The 18342-nt window shown below is 39.5% G+C and overlaps 1 protein-coding gene across 1 annotated transcript in view; it reads right to left on the minus strand.

The window, feature by feature from the left end:
* Nucleotides 1-244: 244 nt before the first annotated feature.
* CPA6 (carboxypeptidase A6) overlaps nt 245-18342 on the minus strand; it is a 227216-nt gene continuing 209118 nt past the window's right edge. The window contains exons 9-11 of the mRNA XM_059042623.2: nt 7482-7684; nt 3810-3894; nt 245-588 (exon numbers count right to left, since the gene is read on the minus strand). Of these exons, the coding sequence (XP_058898606.1) occupies nt 401-588; nt 3810-3894; nt 7482-7684 (476 nt within the window). The 3' untranslated portion in view covers nt 245-400. The remainder of the gene's footprint in view (nt 589-3809; nt 3895-7481; nt 7685-18342) is intronic.

The following is an 18342-nucleotide window of genomic DNA, read 5'->3' on the forward strand; positions in this document are numbered from 1 at the left end:
TGGCAGGCGGATTCTTAACCACTGCACCACCAAGGAAGCCCCAGTGGCCTAGATCTTAATTGAGAACATGAGATTTATTGAAGTGGAATCCTCAATTTGTACTTTTCTTGAGACCAAAGAACTAGAAAATCTCCCCTCCCTGCTTAATCAAATAACACTCTAAAGGGGCAGAAAATGGATGCCTTCTCTTACAACAAACTAGGTTATACTCTAATTTTTTTTCTCCACCATTTTTTATTGCCACAGAGAGTCGAATTGCATGAGAAGGTCCTTTTAAAGTCCCCAGATAAGTTCCCTCTCAGTAATCGCCCTTCTCTTTAAAAACAATTTGCACCCACTGCCAGGCAGCTCTTGTGCAGAACCAGCTCTCTCTGGAGGTTGACTTGCCCCTTGGGGCATCTCAGGGACACTTCTTTAGTAGGTGCATTGTGATATTCTTCACAGCCAGCATGGTTTCTGTACAGGTGGGTTTGATGAGCATCTCTGGGAGTAAAAAGCCAAAATGCCCAGTGTCACGTAGTTCAAAAGCAAATGTGTAGGGTATTCCACTTTTGTAGGCCCAATCCATTGAGCTACCAGAGCTCACATCTAAAAGTTAAAAAAACAAAAAGTCAGCTTCACTAAAGAGTCTGCATAATTTTCAAAATGTATATATAGTACTTGCTTACTAAGCTGTACTAAATCTTTCCAATTAAATACCCTTTCAACAAGCGCAGTTTAAGCTCAGTTCCTTAGCATATCAGGCTCATGGAACTTATAAATCATACCTGCTACCATCATAAATCATTCCAGCCGCCTTCAATCTGGTTCTTGCCTCTGCCAATTATGGAAACTTGGTTCTTTGAGGAGCTAGTCTAAGTAGGAATGCTTTTCTAGTATGAGGACCTCAATTTCTTAGCTGCAACTCCAAGATCATGTCTCTCCACCTTCACCTTATTCACCAATAAACATAAACACACTGTGGACTTTTTTTCTTCTCACTCAGTTCTTCTCCTTTCCTAAGGTCTAGAAGGTTGAAATTCTGATCCCAGAAAACCTCTTTTCTTCCTCTCGCCCTATTTTTTCGCTCCTGATGAACTTGTTCTTTGCCTTTACTTATTGCAGTTTCCAGACTTCCCCCGGGCTTCTTATAATTTCATTGAACCTCTCTAGCTGGGCATGGTTTTAATTACTCCACTGAATTTCTCACCAGACCCTTTTTCTAGTCCTTTTCAGCTTCCGTGTTGCTAATTCTCGATCCCTAGTCCAGTTTCTCTGTTCTCTCCCTCACAAGGTAGGTGGAGAAAGTGTTTGTTGGAAATTCATGCTAATCTCTGTGGTGCTTCTCCATTATCAGTGGTGCTCTGGGCTCCTTTTTCTAGACCTTCACTTACGGAACCTTTCTCATTCTCTTCTGGTCCTGCGCCTCACTTGGCCACTGTCTCCATACTCCTCACGGGCGTTTAGCCCATCACCTCCTCTGCTTACATCGCAATCCTGACTTTTCTCCTTCTAGCTCAGGAAGAAACGCTGCTCGTCTTGGACACTTGGTGTGGTTTGATCGTATTTGTGTTGTCTTCTCTAGGACCCTGTTTCCTTAGTAAACCTCCCCCCTGCCCCACCTTGCATCTTGCATTTTGGACACCCAAATGTCCAAGCACTGCTTTCCTGTAGCACTTCCTTCTCATGATCCTATTATATACCGTCTTCTTTTTCTTTTTCCTTTTGCTTTAGAACCCAAAAGAGAATCTATGTGTGTGGCTTCTGTATCCTCAACCACTTTCAGTCTGGCGCTTGCCTCTACCAGGCTGGGAAACCTTTGTTCTGGAAGGTCACCAGTGACATCAGGCCTGATCTCCCTTTTTGTTTTTCTTTCCCCTCAGATCTCATGTTCAGCCTCTCAGCAGCATTTAACCTAGCTGACAGCCCATTCTGGTAACTCTCACCTTCTGGCTCCTATGACCTTACACGCTCCAGCTTTTCAGCACAGAGTTGAAAGTGCAGGTGCTTTCGGGCTTGGGCTCTGTCTGATCCCAGGCGCTCTCTGTGCCTGTCTCCCCTTTGAAAAGCGGATCATAATACTTACTGCATAGGGTTGTTGCGAAAATTGAGTAATGTGCGCAGGATATATTGGATGTTACTGTTGTGCATCTTCACACCCCAGAGTGCCTAGTATGCAGTTTTTAGCCTAACGTGCTGTTAATAATTAATTAATAAATGAATGAATTTTCATAGGAGACTCTTTCTATACTTTTCTCCCTGAAATTCATATGATCCAGCCTGACATAACACCACGTTATTATTTTAAAAATTTCCCACTCGAATGATACCACTTTTTAATGCTATTTTTGCCAGTTAGAGATAGAATTATGTGACGATGACAGTTAAATGACTCTGCTGTTTCCCAGGCCCCCCCACCCCCCGCTTCGGTTGGAGACAGAAGGTAGGCTGTGCCTTCATTGTTCTTCTGAGTTAGATTCACTGGAACTGCAAATAGTGGTCACAGTAGCCAAAGTCAAAGACAATATTTGCCAACACTTACATCATAGTGATACGACAGCCTCATTTCTATGGTAACAGGTTGTTCTTGGTAAATATAATACTATGACTGTGCCTTGATACCAAGCTGAAAAGGTGAACTGAGAGTAAGATTTAAAAAAAATTAATGTTTTTAGGTTTTTAATATATATTCTGTTGGCATTCACTGGTAATGTGATTTTTAAAAAATACTACCTTTCCCCTTTCAAGGTGGCTCTATTAAAAAACAGTTGTAAAAAGGTCAGCATTAGACCAATGATCATGAACTTAAGAAAAAACCTCTGATACTTAAGACATTACCATTACTAGGATAAACTTATATGATAAACAGTGTTAATTAACACACCAAGCTTTTCTGCTGAAGGCTGAAGAAAGTGAGTGGTTAGGAATATAATGATGGGTAAATTAATCAAGGAGAAATTTGCTACCTCACTAAAAAGTATAATCGGATATCACTATGTATACATATATATGTAATGTGTGTATATACCTTCATATGCAAGCGTAGACATTCACAGAGTACTAACCACCATACGATCACGGAAAGCTCCTGGAACGCCGCTAGACATTCAGAAATATATGATTTCTCACTAGATTTCTCAAGTCACATAGTCAACGAATTTTAGAGTTTGAAAGGCCATGAGAAATGATCTAGTCCAATTCCTCATTTAACAGTTATGGAAACTGAAGCCCAGGACTAATATCTTTGTCAGGATTACATCTAACTAGTGGCAGAATTAAGACTAGAATCCAATTCTCCTGGTTCTTTGTCCAAGTTCTTTCCATATACCTGGTTGCTCTTTATTTCATATGAAATCAGAAATATTTTAATTACCTTTCAAGGGGAAATTCAGTTGAAGGTGTTATGTAAGAAACAGAATTTCATAACAAGAACAGTAGAGGGAAGGGATAAAAGGGAAGCTCCTTCAAGGGCTCAAACATTACATCATTATCTTCTCAAGGCCCATTTCTACCTTTGAAGCAGTGACAACTGCTTAAGGAGCCCATTTTGGTACTTTGTACTGTCATGAGATCTCAATTCAACCTTGTAGTCTTGACTACGTGCTTAGAATATTCTCTGCTTAGGAGTTTTTCAATTGGTACAGTGATTTCTGTCAAGCCGGGTAAAACTAATCAGACATAAACTCCCTCCATCTTCCTTGGCTAATTTGGTAGTCAAAATTTTCACTTTAGGGGGGAACACATTTTTCTGGGTTTTTTTTGGAGGGAGGTCATTACACAGGATATTGGTTCAAGAGATGATCCCAACACAGCGTCCACAGGAGACTTACACAACGTGCTGGAAGCAGGCCCGTATCGATACTGTACGCCGTATACCGACTGAAGTGCGTTCACGGCTTTATGAGCTGCAGACTCCTGTGAGGTTAAGTGGAGACATTTTATCACTTACATGACTGCATTGAAACCTTTAGAAACACTGACGTGTTATCTGAGCATCATCAGTCATCAATCTGGAAGACGCTATAGGCACACTGGTGAAGAGCTGTCTTTAGTAATAATATTGCTACTCTTTGTCACAGGCTGCATTTTGCAATGTGTTTTAGAACACGTCGTTTCTCTCGATTAATTCTCACGATGAGCCAGTGATCAGTAATATTTCCATACACAGACAAGAAAAGGAAGGCCCAGCGAGGTTCGGTGGTCAGGCTGGGGTTACACAGCAAGGAGTGGCCATGTTGATTCAGCGTTCTGTTCTCTTCACTTTAGTTCAGAGACACCCATTTCTATAAATTACAAAATGCTTGACAGGGCAGGGCCCAAGTCAGTCTTGCTCATAGCTACAAATATAGTATTTAGCAATGTGCCTGTATATAACAGACACTTAATCACTATTTCTTGCATGAATGTTGAATAAGCGTAGATCTGCAACAGTATCAAGTTAACCTTATCGATCTTTGAGTACATACATCTTTAAGTGGCTAGGTTCAAGGTATTTAAAACCCATTTGGATCCATTCAGAAACGCTTTAATTCAGTAAGAATGCCTCCTCTTGCTCTGTGTGTTTATCCCTTGTGGGAATGGAAACACTTTCAGAATGCCTTGTGACTTCTAAGGTTACACAGGCTTCTGGCAGAGCTCAGCCAGGTGCGGCTAAGATGTAGAAATTCTGAGGTGGAGCTTCCTGCCAATGCTAAAAAGCAGGAAAAATAAACACCTTTAAAATACTGAAAGGTGAATATTCTAAGGTGAACGAGAATGATACGGACTACCCTTGAAAACATTTTCAAATGGTATAAAAGCACTCGTTTCAGCAAGGAGTTAGAGAAGTATTGTATGACCAGTGAGAGGAAAAGAAGTGTGTTGAAACCAGTATACAACTCTCCCATTTCCAGTTGCCTGTGAATAATTTAATACATCAGTTGAAGCACTCCGGGCAACGTGGTGCCGTGTACTGGACTTGGCTTCAGCCTGCTGTCCTCACTCACCTCTGGGATGCAGAAAGCCGCATTTGCAGCAAATGCCACACTGGGTGGCTATTCAGGAACCAGGCTCCAGAACCTGGCAGACATTTATTAATTGATCTCACTGATGATGACGTTCTCCTTGCAGGAGCCGACAAAAAAGAAATGTAAACACCATAATGAGGTATCTTAATGGAGAATGTGCTAAGATTTTTAACATCTTCTCCAATGGCCTCAGCAATATTCCATGGCAAGGGCAGAAATTTCTACATTTAGAAGATTACTGCATTCTGCTGGTGAGGAGACCTTTGTTCCTCATTATTTCAGATGACTAACCCCAAGAAAAATAATCTACTGAGGGAAAAGAAAGATAACCACTCTGCCTGTTTTCTCAAAATGTATGCATAGTTTTAGCCTTTTGGGCTCACTGGAATTCTGCCACTGAGGTGCGGGTGCATGTTGATAAGAGGTTTAGACATGATCCTTCCTCAAAGAGTAGAAGCTTCATAAAATTTTCTAAGAATATTTTCCAGGATGGTACCTATCTAAAAGAGTTTAAGTGATTCTTCCTTTTGTCCATTCCTTCTTTTTTCCATTTGTCCAGAAGGACCCAGGTCTCCCTTATTGGACATCAGCTAAGTAAGGAGTATATTTTTTATTTAAATATTTTCATATTTAAAGCAACTTAGTGACCGAAATATCTTAGCAGAAACACAGACTCCTACATATTGATGGAATGTTTTTGAACAAGTTGAATAGAACTTAATGGTTTCTGGTTAACATTCAGAGACATCTGTTTTCTGAGAATTGTAATCTTGGTTTTAGCGATTTAGCTTATCTGCAACCCGCTAACAGGATTTCTCAATGGGGGTCACCACTGACAGTTTGGACTAAATCATTCTTTGTTGTGGAAGGCTGTCCTGTGCAATGTAGGATGTTTCACAGCATCCTTGGCCTCTACCCACTAGATGCCAATAACATCCCCCACCCCTGTTGTGGCCATCAAAAAATGTCTCCAACATTGTCAGTGTCCCTTGGGAGGGAAATTCATCATTGGTTGTGAACCACTGATTCACTCTTTATACCACATCCTCCAATCCAAGACACAAGGAAAATAACTCCTGATGGGAAGATAAATATGGAGAATATTCTTATGTGGTGGTTTTAATATGTTACATATTCTATATAGTCTGTTGTGAGAATACAGACAGATGCTGTGTCCAATTTAGAAAAGACTGAGCATTTGTGTATAGAAACATTTCGGTGCAAGGTAGTTAGGTTGCCAGGTCAATAACACCAAGAATGAGAAGCCTATTTGACCCACCGAGAAGCTGAAGAATAGCATTATCAAATATCACTCCCACCTTTACAATATTTCTCAAGAGAGAGAATTTGCTCAGAATTCTTGCATGAAATGCTAAGCACAAAGTTCCTCTTTTGGACAGAATGCAAGCCTTCCCCCAGGCCACCTTCTGACCTCATGTTCCTTATTCTTCCCAGGTCCTGGCCATCTAGATCAGGAATTCCTGCAACCCCAAGCAACTGGTGCAGGATTTGGAGTCTGAGATATAGGGAGAGAGAGGAGGCTTCTTTTTTAATAAAAGCTTTTAAATTCAAGCATAAAATACATAGAGAAGAGTATACAGATTTTAAGTTTATAGTTCAATGAATGATCACAAGTTGTATGCAGTCATCCAGAACCAGCATCCAGCCAAGGAACAGAAAATCAACAGCAACCCCAAAGCCCGCCTGTGCCCCTTCCCAATCACTCCCCCCTCCCTCTTCCTTGCTTCTAACACTATGTATTAGTGTGGCCTGGTCCTGAACTTTATAGGCCTTCAGATGATATAGGCTCTGAAGCAGACTCACTTTACTGAGGAATTAGTCCCTGTAGTGGATAGCTTGTTGGGTTTCTGAGATGAGGTGAGGAAGGAACTACGCTCTTTCACTTTCAGGTAATCTCATGCCTGAAAGGCTGTTCATTCTTAGCACTAATTTGTCAGATGCATGCCCAGAGACTTAGTAGCATTAAGCAAATAGCGTTTATAAATTAAAACTTGCTTTTAATTAATGGGTCAGACCATAATTTACGAACAGTTATTTACTCAATAAAGTTAATTACAGCCCTGCATATGTGACCGAAGCTGTACTACTAATCAACTCCAGCCTGACATTTTCCAAATAACCTGTGGTAAGAATGTAAATATGTTTGAAATGATTGCATTTGAGAAGCAGCATGCACAGTGGTTAAAAGCAACGATGCTGGAGCTAGATTTGCGGTGAATCCTGGCTAGGACACTTAGTAGCTCTGTGTTCTTAGTGTAACGACTTAACATCTTTAAGTTTCAGTTTCCTAGTCTGTAAAATGCGGATAATACGCGTTACTGCATATGATTATGAAAAATAAATGAGATTATATATATATATGAAATGCTTATTAGAACAAACACAATGTGTTTGCTATTATCATTACTACATAGAACCATCTTAGCATTAGAAAAGGATGAAGCCTGACACACATATCCAGCTTCAAGTACTTACCACACAGCTAAAATTGGGGATTGTTGCATATTTGTAAGAATAGGGATACAGCAACATCTGAGCATAGGCATGAAAAGAGAGGTAAGCCCTTATGTGCTTCTTGTGTTTTCGGAGGAAGTTAGCTACAGCTTTCACTTCGGGCTCAGATTCTGGGAAAGGTCCACAGTATGTATCATCACAAGGGTGCATGGAAGCTCCTTCATCTGCAAATTAGAAAAGAAAATGGGGTGAAGGGGTGGGCAGGCAAGAAGCAAGAAACACAAATCGGCACTGTTAAACTGATTTTTCTTTTATTTCTGTAAACGTACGGTATTATTAAGCAGTTCATCTAACTTCTCATTTAAAGAAATCAACACTGAAAAATCCAAGACAGTCCAGGACTCCATGCATAATGGGAGGGCAGCCTGAATAGGAACTAGGTGCTGCTTGTTTAAGCCTGCATAAACGACTCGAAAGGGAGGGCTCTATCAGTTGCAGAACTAATTCTACATGATTCCCCCAGAGCAGGAAAGGCCTCCTGTTTATACACTCCATGATGCTTGCACTTTCCCACCATAACACTCAACACACTTGTAATTAGTGTCAAAGTTTACTCACTTAACATGCAACCAATATTTACACTGATCTGGGTGCCTGGGATACACTGGAAGACAACATAGGAAGAAATCCTTGCTCTAACAGAGCCTACATTCAATCTGGATTCTTTGTTAGATTCTAATGCTCCGTGAAGTCAGGGACTGTGTCTTTCCTGCTGGGCACCTGACAGCTAGAACAAGTATGGCAAGTGTTCAACAAATATTTGTTGAATAAATGAATGTCAGATCCAAAGAAAAGGCTAGACCTCTGTACAGGTGTCTGGTAAGGTACAAATATTGATATATCAAGAACAGGGAGGCAAGACAGAAATAATTCCACCAAACATGCCATACCAATTTCTATTATATTTTTAGATCAGCTATATACAAACTGGCTTTGTGAAACCCGAGGCCTCTCCAGTTATTTTAGGGGTCAGTTCAGTTAAGAAGTCCTCAAAACTAAATTTTAATAATTTTCAAATTAAAAATGTATACAGGTCTATGAAGGGGAGGAAGGAAAATAAGATTCACTATAACAATCACACGGTATTAAGTTCCAAGAAAATTTGGAAATAATGACATTTTTCATGGTTCCTTGCCATTCTGAGTCCTTACAATCTCTCCCATACCCCTGGAACACTGTAACTCTTTCCATAAACATATGGAAAATGTTTGGTGAGTCTGTGACACCGTCTAATACTTCTGAAAATGAAAAGGCAACTAAGATCAGGCTAATTCTTGAGGATGTTAAATCTCATTTATGCCATAGGAGAGTCTAGATGGGGAACTTACAGCAATTGTGGTTTTCCTCCTTTGAGTCTAATTCTGGAGATGCCTCAAAAGCAAGTGGGATATGGATAGAACTCAGAACTTAATATAAAAACTGTAGCTGATACTCCTGAAGGAATAGGAGAAAGAAAGAGACATTTGAGGAACACTGATGTAAAGCACTGGAAAGGTGAGATCACAAATAGAGCAACTAATTCCAGAGGGAGCAGAAGTAATGAGCCAGAGAAACAAGAACTCACAATAATCCTAATAAATATTCTCAAGGGCATATAGGAGGGCACTGGAAACATTAAACAGGACAAGAAGTTATAAAAAAAAGAACCAGTGAGATATAATGGAAATAAAAAACTTAATTCATGGATTGACTGAATACAGTTGACGAGTGAATTGATGAGATGGAGTGGATTTTGAAATGTTCCCAGAAGGCATTAAGAAGGGACAAATAATTGGAAAAATGAGAAAAAAAATTAAAGGGTATGACAAATAGAATAATTGTCAACATCTGATTAATAGGGGTTCTAAAAGAGAAAAAAATTAAATATTTGAAGAACTGCTAACTGAAATTGTGCCACAATTAAAGAAAGATTGAATGGGTACCAACATGAGAGAGAAAAGGGAAAATAGCAACACTTTGACAGAGTAAAGTAAAATTTAGGAACAGGAACCAATTCCAGAGAGAAAGAAGCAGGCCACCTATAAAGGAATGGGAATTAGATTCACATCTGATGTTTTAAATAGCAACACTAGAGTAATATTTTCAAAGTACTTTTGAAAAAAGGAAACGCGTCTAGACTTTTATACCTAGCTGAACTCTTATTGAAATGTGAGAGTGAAATAAAGACGTCATAGTTATTGTGGCATATTTTCATTGGTTATTTTTTCATTTTCAATTTTTTTTTCACTTAGAGGTTTTAAATTTCACATCATACAAAATTTTAAAGTTTTAAAAGGATATTATTTTTAATTCTCATAAGTTTTGTCAGATTGTTTACTAAGTTTGTTACTGTTTACACTCCCCCAAGTAATGTAGAAGAGTACCATTTCTCCTCAATACCTGCCAACAATACCCTGAAAGTGTATCACCTTTTGATTTTTGTCAGTTTGATGGCAAAATTTAATTTGCCTTCCTACTACAAGTATGTTTAAGCATTGATTCGTAGGGTAACTTTGGATTGGACTCCTCTCTGAATTGCTTAATCATGTCCTTAGCTCATGTTTTTCTCTCTTGGGCTGTTTATCTTTTTTCTTACCCATGTATAAAAGAGCTTTGTATAGATGTTTGTCATCTGCATTGCATTTTATCCTCATATTTATAATTTTTCTATTCAATTGTTTATTATAACTTTTATCATTTTAGACATTTTAAATTTTATATAATTACTATGTCTTTGTCAATGCCTTTGGGTTTCCTCTCTTGGTGAAGAAAGTTTTCCCTATTCTAAAGGATTATAGGTTATTTATAGGTTTTCTTCTAAGAATGTTATCATTTTATTTTATTTTTTTCCATCTAAGTCTTTAATCCTTCTGGATTTATTTTTGTACATATATAACCTAGTGATACTTTCAGTTTTTCTATAGTGATAGCCAATTCTATCAGCATAATTTATTAAATATTCTATCATTTTCCCACAGAATTGAAACACCACCTTGGTCATATATTAGAGTCAACTGCATTTGTAGATCTATTCCTGGATTCTCTGTTCTGCTGGTCTATTTGTCTATTTCCATACTGTCACTCTATCAGTCTATCAATCTATAGCAGCATTAAGGTATGCTCGATATCAGACAAGTTCCCCTTACTAGTATTCTTTTTCCAGCTTTATTGGTTTTTAGGGTCTATTTACTTTTCCACATAAATTTTATGATCATTTTATCAATTCCCCAAAACAGAAAACAAATGAAAAATCTCAACAAATGTTGAGATTCTAATTGGAACTGCATTAAACTTAATACTGATTTGGGGAGGATATTATTATACTGAGTCACCCAATCCAAGGACATGTTACACCATTCCATTTGCCCAGATGGCGTTTTATGCACTTCATTAATATTTTATTGGTTTATCCATTTTGTTTATCTTCTCAAAGAACCAACTTTTAGTTTGATTGATCTTTGCTGTTGTTTCCTTCATTTCTTTCTCATTTATTTCTGATCTGTTCTTTATGATTTCTTTCCTTCTGCTAACTTTGGGGTTTTTTTGTTCTTCCTTCTCTAATTGCTTTAGGTGTAAGGTTAAGTTGTTTATTTGAAATGTTTATTGCTTCTTGAGGTAGGATTGTATTGCTATAAACTTCCCTCTTAGAACTGCTTTTGTTGCATCCCATAGGTTTTGGGTCATCGTGTTTTCATTATCATTTGTTTCTAGGCATTTTTTGATTTCCTCTTTGATTTCTTCAGTGATCTCTTGGTTAGTTAGTAGTGTATTGTTTAGCCCCCATGTGTTTGTATTTTTTACAGATTTTTTTCCTGTAGTTGATACATAGTCTGATAGCGTTGTGGTCAGAAAAGATACTTGATATGATTTCAGTTTTCTTAAATTTACCAAGGCTTGATTTGTGACCCAAGATATGATCTATGCTGGAGAATGTTCCATGAGCACTTGAGAAGAAAGTGTATTCTGTTGTTTTTGGATGGAATGTCCTATTACTATCAACTAAGTCCATCTTGTTTAATGTATCATGTATAGATTGTGTTTCCTTATTTATTTTCATTTTGGATGGTCTGTCCATTGGTGAAAGTGGGGTGTTAAAGTCCCCTACTATGATTTTGTTACTGTTGATTTCCCCTTTTATGGCTGTTAGCATTTGCCTTATGTACTGAGGTGCTCCTATTTTGGGTGCATAAATATTTACAATAGTTATATCTTCATCTTGGATTGATCCCTTGATCATTATGTAGTGTCCTTCTATGTCTCTTGTAATAGTCTTTATTTTAAAATCTATTTTATCTGATATGAGAATTGCTATTCCATCTTCCTTTTGATTTTCATTTGCATGGAATATCTTTTTCCATCCCCTCACTTTCAGTCTGTATGTGTCCCTAGGTCTGAAGTGGGTCTCTTGTAGGCAACATGTATACAGGTTTTGTTTTTGTATCCATTCAGCCCGTCTATGTCTTTTGGTTGGAGCATTTAATCCATTTACATTTAAGGTAATTATTGATATGTATGTTCCTATTACCATTTTCTTAATTGTTTGGGGTTTGTTATTGTAGGTCTTTTCCTTCTCTTGTTTTTCCTGCCTAGAGAAGTTCCTTTAGCATTTGTTGTAAAGCTGGTTTGGTGGTACTGAATTCTCTTAGCTTTTGCTGGTCTGGAAAGGTTTTAATTTCTCTGTTGAATCTGAATGAGATCCTTGCTGGGTAGAGTAATCTTTGTTGTAGGTTTTTCCCTTTCATCACTTTAAATATGTCCTGCCTCTCGCTTCTGGCTTGCAGAGTTTCTGCTGAATGATCAGCTGTTAACCTAATGGGGATTCCCTTGTATGTTATTTGTTGTTTTTCCCTTGCTGCTTTTAATATTTTTTCTTTGTATTTAATTTTTGGTAGTTTGATTAGTATTTGTCTTGGTGTGTTTCTCCTTGGATTTATCCTGTATGGGACTCTCTGTGCTTCTTGGACTTGATTGACTATTTCCTTTCCCATATTAGGGAAGTTTTCAACTATAATCTCCTCAAATATTTTCTCAGTCCCTTTCTTTTTCTCTTCCTCTGGGACCCCTATAATTCGAATGTTGGTGTGTTTATTGTTGTCCCAGAGGTCTCTTAGTCTGTCTTCATTTCTTTTCATTCTTTTTTCTTTATTCTGTTCTGCAGCAGTGAATTCCACCATTCTGTCTTCCAGGTCACTTATTCGTTCTTCTGCCTCTGTTATTCTGCTATTGATTCCTTCTAGAGAATTTTAAATTTCATTTATTGTGTTGTTCATTATTGTTTGTTTGTTCTTTAGTTCTTCTAGGTCCTTGTTAAACGTATCTTGTATTTTCTCCATTCTATTTCCAAGATTTTGGATCTTCTTTACTATTGTTATTCTGAATTCTTTTTCAGGTAGACTGCCTATTTCCTCTTCATTTGTCTGGTCTGGTGGGTTTTTACCTTGCTCCTTCATCTGCTGTGTGCTTCTCTGTCTTCTCATTTTGCTTAACTTACTGTGTTTGGGGTCTCCTTTTCATAGGCTGCAGGTTCATAGTTCCCATTGTTTTTGGTGTCTGTCCCCAGTGGGTAAGGTTGGTTCAGTGGGTTGTGTAGGCTTCCTGGTGGAGGGGACTGGTGCCTGTGTTCTGGTGGATGAGGCTGGATCTTGTCTTTATGGTGGGCAGGACTGCATCTAGTGGTGTGTTTTAGGGTGTCTGTGACCTTATTATGATTTTAGGCAGCCTCTCTGCTGATGGGTGGGGCTGTGTTCCTGTCTTGCTAGTTGTTTGGCATAGGGTGTCCAGCACTGTGGCTTGCTGGTCGTTGAGTGGAACTGAGCCTTAGCATTGAGATGGAGATCTCTGGGAGAGCTTTCGCTGTTTGATATTACATGGAGCTGGGAGGTATCTGGTGGACCAATGTCCTGAACTCAGCTTTCCCACCTCAGAGGCACAGGCATGACACTGGCTGGAGAACCAAGACCCTGTCAGCCACATGGCTCAAAAGAAAAGGGAGAGTAAAAGAAAGAAAGAAAGAAAATAATAATAATAAAATAAAGTTATTAAAATAAAAAATAAATTATTAAAAATAAAAAACAATTATAAAGTAAGAAAAAATGTACAGACAGAACCCTAGGACAAATGGTAAAAGCAAAGCTATACAGAAAAAAATCATACAAAGAAGCATACACATACACACTCACAAAAAGAGAAAAAGGAAAAAAATATATATCTTTTGGGAAGTCTGAGGTCTTCTGCCAGCATTCAGTAGGTGTTCTGTAGGAGTTGTTTCACATGTAGATGTATTTCTGATGTATTTGTGAGGAGGAATGTGATCTCCACGTCTTACTCCTCTGCCATCTTGAAGGTCCCCCCTGTTGTTGCTATTATTATTATGAATTGGTAACTATTTATTTTGTTAAACAATTTTTATTTAAAAATGTTTTAAAAAATTTTATACAATTTTAAAGGTTACTTTCCATTTACAGTTATTACTAAGTATTGCTATATTCCCCGTGTAGTACAGTACATCCCTGAGCCTATCTTACACCCAATAGTTTGTACCTCCCACTCCCCCACTTCTTTATTGCCCCTCACTCCTTCTCCACTGGTAACCAGTAGTTTGTTCTCTGTATCTGTGAGTCTGCTTCTGTTTTGTTATATTCACTAGTTTTCTGTACTTTTTAGATTCCTCATATAAGTGATAATCATATAGTATTTGTACTTCTCTAACTTATTTCACTTATCACAGTGCCCTCTAAGTCCATCCATGTTGCTGAAAATGGCAAAATTTCATTATTTTTATGGCTGAGTAATATTCCGATGTATATTTATACCACATCTTCTTCATCTATTCATCTGCTGATGGACACTTAGGTTGCTTCCATATCTTGGTAGCTGTAAATAATTCTACTATGAACATTGGGTGCAGGTCTCTTCAAATAAGTGTTTTTGTTTCTTTTTCGGATATATACCCAGGAGTGGAATTTTTGGGTCATATGGTAGTTCTGTTTTTAGTTTTTTGAGAAACCTTCATAGGTTTTCCACAGTGGCTGGAATTGGTAACTATTTTTCAAATGGTCCTTTCAGCGTGTGATGGTAGAAGTCATTTCGTGATACCATGAGAGCTCCTCCCATCCTCCCCCTTCCTATCTTCCACCTGCAACTCCATCATATCTAACTGGGAATTAGTTGCCCAAACTATCTCTTTATAAACTTCATTTTGGAAGCTTATGTGCTATCAGAATGAAAATGTGACCTATTGAGAAAATTTTATATAAAATATGATATGTATGTTATTTACATATATAAATAGTTTTCTGATAACTTTATTCTTAAAGATAATATCATATTTGTGATAATGAGTGACAGCTCAGTTGACATTTCCTTAGAAAATCAGACCTTCTTCTAACTAACATTCTAAGTTGCTAAAGATAAATTACTTGTTTTGTTCAAACTGTCAAGAAAGAAGGCATATAATTTTTTAGTATTCCCATTTTCCATTCTTTCTGTAGATAGTAACTATTTCTAAGCCACTCCTGATTTTGTAGAGGCTAGAGACCTACTTGTTTTTCAACTAACAGTGGGTAAGGATTGCTGTCTTTTATCCTTTATAAGGGAAGAAAAACAAAACAAAAAGAAAAACAAAACAAAACCAAAGAAAACCATTAAGTTTTCTTTTTCAAGACTGAGTAGCAGGAGGGATAAATATTTGGTACTGAAAACGGAGCCAGTGCTTTTGTTCCTTTCTGGAGTGGGGAGCAATTGGGGCTATGTATGGAGATGGGGGTGGTGAGTGCCTTGTATCCCTGGCTACATAGCCACAGTGAGACGCTACTCTTGACCTGAGGCACTTGCCTTGCCCACATTATCCTCACTAGATCTTCTCTGGGTCGAGCTGAGGTTTTTATAACATACCTTACTCACATATGTGGTACAGATGTAATATAGGATGGGAAGAGCAACAGGGTTTAGAATACAGAATCATTCTACAGATGACTATGTCTGGCTGTAAATCCGGTAGCACTTATGTTGTACTAATAGTTATTTATTTATACAGACTCGCCTCTCCTTTAGAGGGTGACCTCCTCTAGGACAGAGGTCATGCCTTATTATTCCCAGAACTCAGAAAAATGTACACCCTTGCTATGCTTTAAATGTTGTTGAATGAATAAGTGGCGCTGACCCTGCTCAGGGGAGGTGCTTGCACGTCGGGCTATTTCATTGAATTTAGGTCTTCGAGTAGACAACTAAACTCCAGTTCATGTCCATGGAAGGCTGAGGACTTACAAGGGCAACAATAACAACAACAAAATATCTTCAGAAAGCCTGTTGGTCCATGAGAACATTCTATTATCTAAGCATTTCTTGAATAATTTCAAATCTGAAACTCTGAGCTTTCCCTAAGTTATACTTTAATAAATGTTTAACAGTTTCAGAAAGGAAATGGTGTACTTAAAACATTTTTATATGTGGTGATGAGCCCCACATTGTTTATGCACACGGGTACAAATCCTCCCTTGCCCCTAACGAAATACAGAGTGACAGCTTTATGAGTAAGCTTTTAACGAGTCATAGCAGAAAAGGGCCATTAAATTTCCTTTAGACTGTATAAAAACTGTAACTGTGTGCTGGTGAGGTTTCTTTCAGAGAAAGAAGGGAGAGATATTTGCAAATGGAGAGGACTGTTTACAACAGGAAGGTTCTGAGGAACGTTCAGGGAGAGCAGAGGTGTGTGGAGAATGCACGGAGCCAGAAAAGCTGTAGACTGGCCAGCAAAGCAGGAAAAAGGGCCATGGTTTCCGAGGTTTTAGGAGGACCGGGTGTCCGATCTTACCTGTTTTCTCACAGAGCTTGAAATAGTCTCTTCCCTTGGCTTCTGACACACTGACCCCTTATGGTTTAGTTCCAACAACTTTTTTCTTTCCTTATGAGTCCTCTTTATGGGTTTCTCGACCTCTGTCAGTCCCTTCAAAGAAGAAGTACCCAGTTGTTCTGCCCTTAGCTCATCTTCTTCAGTGATCTCTCTCTTCAGTGAATATGGCTTCTTCAACTACTACTTATGTATTGTGACTTTCATTCATTCAACAAGTATTTACCATGCCCACAAACTGGGATAGGTCAATAAATAAAGTTTTCTGCCTTATAGAGCTTACATTCTAATGGTGGTGGTGATGTTGGTGCGGAGATAATAAACAACACAGTGAATAGGTAATTGCCCTGTGCAGTAGAAAAGTGCTGTGGAAAAGAGAAAAAGGCAGAGGATATAGTAAAGATCAGGAATTCTGGGGAGGTGAGTTGCATTTATAGGGATGGTGGTGAGGGTTATTCTCAGAGGCTGACTTTTTTTTTTTTTTTTTGCGGTACGCGGGCCTCTCACTGTTGCGGCCTCTCCCGTTGCGGAGCACAGGCTCCGGACGCGCAGGCACAGCGGCCACGGCTCACGGGCCCAGCCGCTCCGCGGCACGTGGGATCTTCTCAGACCGGGGCACGAACCCGCATCGCCTGCAGCGGCAGGCGGGCTCTCAACCACTGCGCCACCAGGGAAGCCCGAGGCTGACTTTTGAGCAGACTTGAAGAACTCACGGAGTCAACCGAAGCATCTGGGGAAGAGCGTTTCGGGCAGAGGAAGCAGCCAATGCAGAGGCTGCACGGTTGGCCTGGGGTGTGCCTGGCCAGTGTGGATGGAGCCAAGTGTTGAGGGGGAAAGTAGAAATTGATGAGGTCAGACAGTCAATGGGGGCCCAGATCATGTGAAGTTTTACAGGCTAGTTTATGTCCTGTATGAGTGAGTAAAGTGGGGAGCCACTGCAGCGTTTGGAGCTGAGGGTTGACATCATCTGACATATTTCAGGGGTTCCTTCTGGCTGAGGAGACGGACAGACAGTGTGTTATGGGGAGGATGTGTGCGAGGGTAGAAACTGTGAGACTAGTTATTGGGGTGAGAGAGGACGGGAGTGTGACCAGGGAGGTAGTAACAGAGGTGGTCAGGATGGCTGGAACCTGGAGCTATGCTAAAGGTAAAAACAGATTTCCTAATGGGGGCTCCCCTGGTGGCGCAATGGTTGAGAGTCCGCCTGCCGATGCAGGAGACACGGGTTCGTGCCCCGGTCCGGGAAGATCCCACATGCCACAGAGCAACTAAGCCAGTGCGCCACAACTACTGAGCCCAAGTGCCACAACTACCGAAGACCGTGCACCTAGAGCCTGTGCTCTGCAACAAGAGAAGCCACCGCAATGAGAAGCCCGTGCACTGTAGTGAAGAGTAGCCCCTGCTCGCACAACTAGAGAAAGGCTGCACGCAGCAACGAAAACCGAACGCGGCCAAAAATAAATAAATTAAATAGGTACATTTATTAAAAAAAAAAGAGAGAGAGAGAAAAATCATGATCCACTTTGTCAAAGCAGCTTAGAAATCAAGTAAGGTGAGATCAAGATTTGACCGTTGGATTTAGCAATGTGGGATTTGATGAGAGCATAACACTGTCTCTAGTTAGTTTAAGAGGGACTTAGGAGGAGAGGATGGGAACCCTGCAAACAGCAACAAAGACATGGGGCAGGAGCTGCTGGAAGTGGAGACGAGAAGAAGAATGGTACGCTATTATGTTGACGGGAAAATGTCCAGTAGGGAAACAAACAGCACACCCAACCGGCCAAAAAGACAACAGAACAAAAGAGATGGGAAAAGTCCTGGAGCAATATTCTTGAGTAGACGAGCAGACATGGGATCTAGTGGGAGTCAGTGACTTGAATCTCTATCTCTGGCTTTCCGCACATCTCCCCCTGCTTGCCTCAGAGGCTCTGGAAGCTCAAGATGTCCTCAGATGAAATCATCTTTCTCTTTCCTACCCACCAAACTGCCCTTTTG

This window comes from Kogia breviceps, chromosome 17 (assembly GCF_026419965.1).
Source record: "Kogia breviceps isolate mKogBre1 chromosome 17, mKogBre1 haplotype 1, whole genome shotgun sequence".
NCBI lineage: Eukaryota > Metazoa > Chordata > Mammalia > Artiodactyla > Physeteridae > Kogia > Kogia breviceps.